Raw genomic sequence first — 7,572 nt, forward strand, 5'->3', positions numbered from 1 at the left:
GGAAAGGGGCACTTGTTCCCCACACAGCATATAAACCATCTGCTCAAATGGTTATAAGTAACTGAACCTGCAGCTCCTCTAAAAAAAGCTCAACCACCCTAACTTACAATAAAGTTGTCTTGCTGGGCCTTAAAAACCTCCAAGGATTGAGATTCCACCACCTCTCTAGATTTCATAGATTTCATAGACATTAGGTCTGGAAGGGACCTCGGAAGATCATCGAGTCCAGCCCCCTGCCCCAGGGGCAGGAAGTCAGCAGGGGTCATAGGATCCCAGCAAGATAAACATCGAATTTTCTCTTGAAGGCGTTCAATGTAGGCGCTTGAACCACCTCTGGTGGCAGGCTATTCCAGACCTTGGGGGTTCAGACAGTAAAGAAGTTCTGCCTTATGTCCAGCCTGAAATGGTCTTGCAGGAGTTTATAACCGTTTGACCTCATCATCCCTTGGGGCGCTCTGGTGAACAACCGTTCCCCCAGATCCTGGTGAACACCCCTGATAAACTTACAGGTGGCCCCTGAGCCTGTGCTTTTCCAGGCTAAAGAGTCCCATAGCTCTCAGCCTGTTGTCGTAAGGTCTGTTTTCCTGCCGCCTGATCATGCGCGTGGCTCTCCTCTGCACTCTCTCAAGCTTCTTCACATCCCTTTTGAATTGTGAAGTCCAAAACTGGACACAGTACTCGAGCTGCAGCCTCACCAAGGCCGAGTACAACGGAAGAATGGCGTCCTGGGATTTGCTTGAGAAGCATCTATGGATGCAAGCCAGTATTTTCCTCACTTTACTAGCCGCAGCATCACATTGAAGGCACATGTTCATCTTGTGGTCAATCATGATCCCCAAGTCCCTTTCATCCGTAACACTAGCCAGCGTAGCATTGCTGAACTTATAAGGATGCTGCAGGTTTTTCCTCCCAAGGTGGAAAAACTTGCATTTTTCGGTGTTAAACACCATCAGGTTCTCATGTGCCCATTTCCTGAGCCTGTCCAGGTCTGCCTGGATCGCCCTCTTCTCCTCAGGTGTGGATGCTTTACCCCAAAGTTTGGTATCATCAGCGAACTTGGCAAGTCCGCTTCTGACTCCAATGTCCACATCATTAATGAAAATGTTAAACAGTATAGGCCCTAGGACAGAGTCTTGAGGGACCCCACTGGTCACAGCACACTGCGACGATTAACTTCTGTCAACCACCACCATCTGGGTCTAACCACGGAGACAATTCCCCAGCCAGCGGATTGTGGTGGACCCAAGGCCACAATTGGCCAGTTTTGCTAAGAGGTAATCGTGGGATACCAGATCGAAGGCTTTTTTGAAGTCAAGATATACAACATCTATCTCCTCTCTCTAGTCCAGGTGATAGGTCACCTGGTTGTAAAAGGAAATGAGATTAGTCACGCAAGACCTACCTGCAACAAACTCATGCTGGCTATCGCTCAGGATGTTGCCATCAGCCAGTCAGTTGAGAATGGCCTCTCTGATGATTTTTTCTAAGACCTTCCCTGGGATAGAGGTCAGGCCAATGGGCCTGTAGTTTGCCAGCTCCACTTTCCTCCCTTTCTTGCAGATAGGCACCACATTGGCCTTCTTCCAATCTTCGGGCACTTCACCAGAGTGCCAGGAGTTCTTGAGGATCCGTGCCACGGGCTGAGCTATGATGCTTGCGAGCTCCTTGAGTACCCTGGGGTGTAAACTGTCATGGCTGGCTGACTTGAAGGTGTCCAGCCTGTCAAAGTGTTCCTTCACAAGGTCAGTATCAATGGAGGTAACCTGTTCCAGTGCTTCACCACCCTCCTAGTGAGAAAGCATTTTCTACTATCCAGCCTAAATTTCCCTTGCTGCAACTTGAAACCATTGCTCCTTGTTCTGTCATCTGCCACCACTGAGAACAGTCTAGCTCCATCCTCTTTTCAGCCAGGCTCAGGTAGTTTAAGTTTGTTATCAAATCCTCCCTCAGTCTTCTTTTCTGTAGACTAAATAAGCCCAGTTTCCTCAACCTCTCCTCAGAAGTCATATGCTCCAGCCCTCTAACCATTTTCATTGCCCTCGGCTGGACTCTCGCCAATTTGTCCACATCTTTTTTAGTGAGGGGCCCAAAACTAAATACAGGACTCCAGATGTGGCCTCACCAGTGCTGAATAGAGGGGAAGAATCACTTCCCTCGATCTGCTGGCAACGCTCCTAAAATGCAGCCCAGTATGCCATTAGCCTTCTTCACAACAAGGGCACACTTGGTTCGTATTCACCTTATTGTTATTATTATATTATTATTATTTGTTATTATTATTCAGCTTATTGTCCACTTTTTAACTCATTCCAATGAAGTTATATTTGGTTTTGCTTCAATCTTAGACTGAATAATACAGTCCTAGGCCCCTAGTGTATGAGTACAGCTTCTAGTTTATATTTAACTGGAGAAAAATATGTGTTGTGTTATATGCGATGATGCACCTCACAGCCTACAACCCCTCTTTACAAAATTCTAGATCTGCCCATGGATGGCTCCTGAGGGAGGGAGAAGGTATTTGCTCTTTGGAGAGAGGAGTCTGTTTTAGATGTGGGGAGGGGAATTATTCTGAAGTGGTCTGAGATCTATGAGGAATTCGGCACTGGCCATTGAGAAGGCATTGGGAGGGCAGGAAATTATGACACAAGAGGAGACATCAAAGGATCAAAACCACCTAAATGTGGGCCCGGATCAGCTGCATTTCCGAGATGGGGAAACTGAGGCACCAGCCAGGAGTGTGCTGTGGGTGAATCACCCAACCAGTCAGTAGTAGGGCTGGATGGTGTTGACCCTCATATATATTCTGAGAACCAAGACAGTTTCAATGAGCTAATCCCACAAAAATTAACTAGTCAGAAACATAAGGATACCTCAATTTTTAATAGCAAATTAAAAATTAAAATACAGAAAAGATATAAATGACTAAGCAGGACAGATAAGATATATCAAGCAAATGATTAAAATTTATAAAATGGACATTTATCTAAATGCATAACAATCTTATTGATATTTGAAAGCAAAAATGTCTTAAGGTTGCAAGTGTCCACCGCTGTCCACACAGCCAGAGCCCACCCCCATCCCCAAACATAGACAGCAGTGTAGTATATTGTACCCCTGTCCCCTGCACTACAGGAGTTTGGGTGTATGGGTGGATATTAGCAGACCTGTCTCTGTTTATTGGTGAGAATCTGCACTAATTCAGCTCCAGTGCCACAAGGGAATTGAGGGCTAAGCTTAGATTAAGTTATCTTTCAGGGCCGGGGTTCAAGCCCCACACTCTGCATATGATTTCATACCCAGTGACTTAGGCAGCTCCACACTCACCCTGAAGGCTGTTGTGCAACCCATTCAGAGACACCTGTCTCTCTCCAGGCATGGGACTGAGGCCCCAACTCTGGCTGGAAGATCCCACTGGGCAGCAGGGCTCCCAGGGCTAAGGGCCACAGCACTCATCTCTCTTGTGGGATCCATCTCTCTGGCATGTGCTGTGAGCTGTGTGGTGTCTGGTCTAGTACTCTCCCCCTGCATGGGGTGAACCCCCCCATCCCCCTCCCCCTGAAAGAGCCAAGTGTGGTGTCAGTGCCAAGTCAGCTCCACGCTCCCTTTTGATAAGGCAGTTCATCAGTAATCAGTGGCTTGCCAGTTATTCCCATTAGGAGAAATGGACCTTGAGACTCAGGTGTTAGGTTGGGGCAATCCTGTTTATTCACATCAATAGTGCACACAGGCTCATTTCCCTGGACACAGAGAGGTAATGAAGCAGCAGGCAGCGCCCCGCTCACACTCTCCCAGCCAGTCCTGTGCCCTGAGAGCTCTGCCCTCTGCCTCCACTCGGGGCCTCACTCACAGTTTCCCAAACACTGCCCACTTCCACACCAGCACTCAGATCACAGGAAGCTGCTCAAGGTGCACAGCCTGGCCTGGCACCTAATGGGTTTGGGCAGAAACTTCTACCATAGGAGCTTGCTCACTCAAGAAAAGGGTGGGATTACTTCTGCCATTTGCCCTGAAGGTAGGTGCTAAGTAGAACCAGCAGTTTTCACCAGGCCTGTAGTAGTGTCTGCAGAGCAAAGGGCCACTTGATGGCAGCATTACACCTTCCAGTCGAACCACAGACTTGAAGTTTGCTTTGCAGCCCGGGTGAAGGGTAGCATTTTCCACCACTTTGTGCGACTAAGAGTCCGGTTGCTCTTATGCTCTCTGGGGGCAGAATATGCTGGTCATTGTCTTCCGAAGGGCCAATCTCACTTCCTTGTTTCTCAGGCTGTACATCATGGGATTGAGCAGTGGGGTGAAGACCGTGTAGGACACAGCAATGAGCTTGTCCTGCTCCAGTGAGTGAGTGGACTTGGGTCTCAGGTAGATGATGCCAGCACAGCCATAGTGCACAATGACCACTGTGATGTGGCCAGCACAAGTGGAGAAGGCCTTGTGCCGGCCCTGGGCTGAAGAGATCTTGAGAATGGCACTAAGAATGAAGACATAGGACAGCAGGATCAGGAGCAAAGCACCGATGATGAACAGGAGGCCACCTGCAAAAACAACAATTTTGGGGACCTTGCTGTCAGTGCAGGCCAGCTGGAGCACTGGGCCACTGTCACAGAAGAAATGGTCGATCCTGTTGGGGCCACAGTATGGCAGGTTGAATATGAGATAAACCTCTATTGCTGGGATCAGAAAGCCAAAGAAGAGGCAGGAAGCTGCAAACTGTAAGCAGATACGTAGGTTCATTAGCTCTGAATAGTGCAGGGGATGGCAGATGGCCACATAACGATCATAGCCCATCACTGCTAACAGGGAGCAGTTGGTAGATGCAAACGACAGGAAGAAGAACATCTGCAGAGCACAGCCCACCAAGCAGATGGGTTTTCCTCCAGACAGCAGAGTGGCCAGCATGTTGGGGATGACGACAAAGGTGTAGCAGGTCTCAGAGAGTGAGAGGGTGAACAGGAAGAAGTACATGGGGGTGTGCAGAGCACAGTCCAGCTGGATGGCCATCAAGATGAGCAGGTTGGCCATCAGTGTGATGATGTAGATTAGGAGAAAGACTGTGAACAGGATGTAGCGCAGCTGTGAGGGCAGAGAGAATCCAACCAGAAAGAACTCAGTCACCAAGGTGTCATTACCTCTTCTCATGATGGATTGGAGCTGGCACTGAGGGGAGAGAAGCAGAGAAAGGGATTATTTGCAAAGCAGATGCATTGTGCCCCTCCAGAATGTTTCTGAGCCCCCCCCCCAATGGGTATGGAGTGTCCTTCTTTATCCACTCCCAGACCTCAGCCTCTGGTGTGCTTGAGAGACCACCAGTGATGACTCCAGAGTGACCCACCTGGTGTATTTTTCCAGATTAGCAATGGGTTAATGGGTCAGGTTGACACTGACACCAAGACAGAAACATACACTAACTTAGCTGAAGCAAATGGCAAGCCATCCCCCACCGACCCCTTCTGTCCATGTGTGTTGGGTAAGAGGCAAATACAGAAGTGGGCAGGGAATCTTTGTTCCTTCCACTTCTCCAGAGCTCCCAGCCCACAGCATGCTGGGACCAGGAGAGGATGCGCATCCCTGGGCTCACTACCACCAACTATCCTATTCTCACACATGACCTGCCCTTGTGTGCACAAGTGTAAGTCAGGATTCACAGCCATCAGTTGGTACATTTCTACACCTGGTGCTTTCCAGGGCAAAGGAGGCTTTTGAGAGCAGTAGGAAATGCCCTATCCTGGCTATTTACTGGACTGGCAATGAAAACTCCATCCCAGTGATATCACTATCTCTGCTCCTGCATTTCCAACTGCCTAAGTGCAAGGACAAGATCAGTACTAAGGGTCAATGTTACAGCAGGCATTGAAAGTCTGGTATCTGTGCAAGGGTATAGTGTACCTGACAGAGTAAGGGAAGCTGTCAATGGCAGCAGTGGCAAGTAAGGAAATTCCCTTCCACTAGTCACTTCCCTGCTTTTATGGATTTATAAATCCATAAAACCCACCTTTTTATGGTGGGTTTTCCTATGAATGGCCCTGGTCAGGATCTGATCATGGTGCTCTTGGGGGATTTTTCTTGGCTTCTTCAATAGGTACCAAGTCACCAAGGCTAACAAGATCCAGGCAGAGGAGGGCTGGTATGTGAGGTGAGACGAAAAACGTTTGGCAAGGGACAGGTCTGAGCAGCCGTGTCTTGGCAGTGCTGGCCCTCCCTCCCCAGGGTCAGAGCAGCCTGGAAAGTGGATGAAACACTGGGGCTGTTTCCTCCAGACTCAGGTCCCATCCCTGAAGCACAGTGCCTCCTCATCTTGCAGGCTCATTATAGAGTGACGGTATGGAGATGGGTCAGGAAAACCTGCAGCTACGCTTGCCCAGACTCCTCAGCAGCAAGGAGCTCCTCCAGTGTACGTCCTTGCCTTCCCCTGCTTGGAACCCTTCTCACTGACATTGATGACAGAGCACCTGTATACCTATCCAGGGACTGATGTCCTCTCCAGGACCTCAACGATGAGCTGAAGCTCCATAGTCTGGCACGACCCTGGCAGAGGGAAGCTGGCATTCATCAGTAAATGCAGAGATTCCTCCTCCAAACTGTCTTGGCAGGTGGCGTGGGAGGGATGCTTACTTTATACCTGCCTCCTAAGGTTTATATCTCTCCAGCACTATCAAGAAGAAAACCCTCATCCCAGCTGCTCCAGGAGGCAGCAACTTACCAGCATGTCTGGAAACAGCTCTAGAAGGTTTCCTCAGCCATGCTCCCAAATAGTCAAGGCAGAGGTCAGTCCCTGTGTGTGAGCTGCTCTGAGAGGACAGTGATTCCAGAAAAGGAAACAGTGCAGTGCATCTGTGCAGTGATGAACAGGAGAAGAAAAACAGCTAGGTGGGAGGTCAGTGGAGCTGCTTCTGTCAGTCCTGAAAGCCAGAGTCTGCCCCTTTTAGGTACCAAGTTATCTCTTCTCCAGTCCCCAGGTCTACTGGCTGGGAAGGGCTGTTGTTTATATTTTTGCTTTGGGGGCCCTGGGACCTAGTCTCTGACACAGTTGATCTCCCTAAAGCCCTGCCAGCAAGCAACATATGGGAAATAAAGACACCATCCCCTCTCTTAGGGATGCAGGTACCCCAGTGCTGCGACCGTGAGCACCTGAGCTGGGAAAAAAATCTTTGTTCCTGTAACTGCAGAGTCCCAAACTGGAGTACTCAGGATGTGGGCAATCGATTCCACCCATGCCCAGGTATCCCTGACCCAACCAGCTCCTCTTCCCACACAGCACGGACACCCCCCAGGGAGCTCAGTCAAAGTGTACTTACCCTTCATTCAAACCAACTCCTCTTGACTGAGGTACCCAGATACCACAGTGGTGGGCACAGTATGAAAACCAGGCTGGGAATAGGGAGATAGAGAGAAAAATAGAGGTTAGACAGAGCCAGGCCTTCAGGATTGGGCCCAGTTTCATCTGGAAGGACACAGATTCATAAATTCATAGACTAAGGCTGGAAGGGACCTTGGAAAATCATCAGGCCCAGCCCCCTGCACCAAGAAGGAAATGTTACCACCCTGGGTCTGTCACAGCAGCCCACCCTCTGCGAG

At 49.4% G+C, this 7,572-nt stretch overlaps 1 protein-coding gene across 2 annotated transcripts; it reads right to left on the reverse strand.

The window, feature by feature from the left end:
• Window positions 1-3,140: 3,140 nt before the first annotated feature.
• LOC102373016 (olfactory receptor 10T2-like) lies at window positions 3,141-7,355 on the reverse strand. Of its 2 annotated transcripts, XM_006035634.3 has the most exons (3): window positions 7,293-7,332; window positions 6,698-6,828; window positions 3,141-5,154 (listed from the first exon to the last, which is right to left on the reverse strand). In XM_006035634.3, exons 2-3 carry the CDS (start codon window positions 6,701-6,703, stop codon window positions 4,192-4,194), a joined length of 969 nt encoding a protein of 322 aa, XP_006035696.1. In that variant the 5' UTR covers window positions 6,704-6,828; window positions 7,293-7,332; the 3' UTR covers window positions 3,141-4,191. The 2 variants fall into 2 exon arrangements, with proteins under 2 accessions (XP_006035696.1, XP_006035697.1); XM_006035635.3 differs by lacking the exon at window positions 6,698-6,828 and having other exon boundaries at window positions 7,293-7,355.
• Window positions 7,356-7,572: the final 217 nt, after the last annotated feature.

Source organism: Alligator sinensis, unplaced genomic scaffold (genome assembly GCF_000455745.1).
Source record: "Alligator sinensis unplaced genomic scaffold, ASM45574v1 scaffold909_1, whole genome shotgun sequence".
Taxonomy (NCBI): Eukaryota; Metazoa; Chordata; order Crocodylia; family Alligatoridae; genus Alligator; species Alligator sinensis.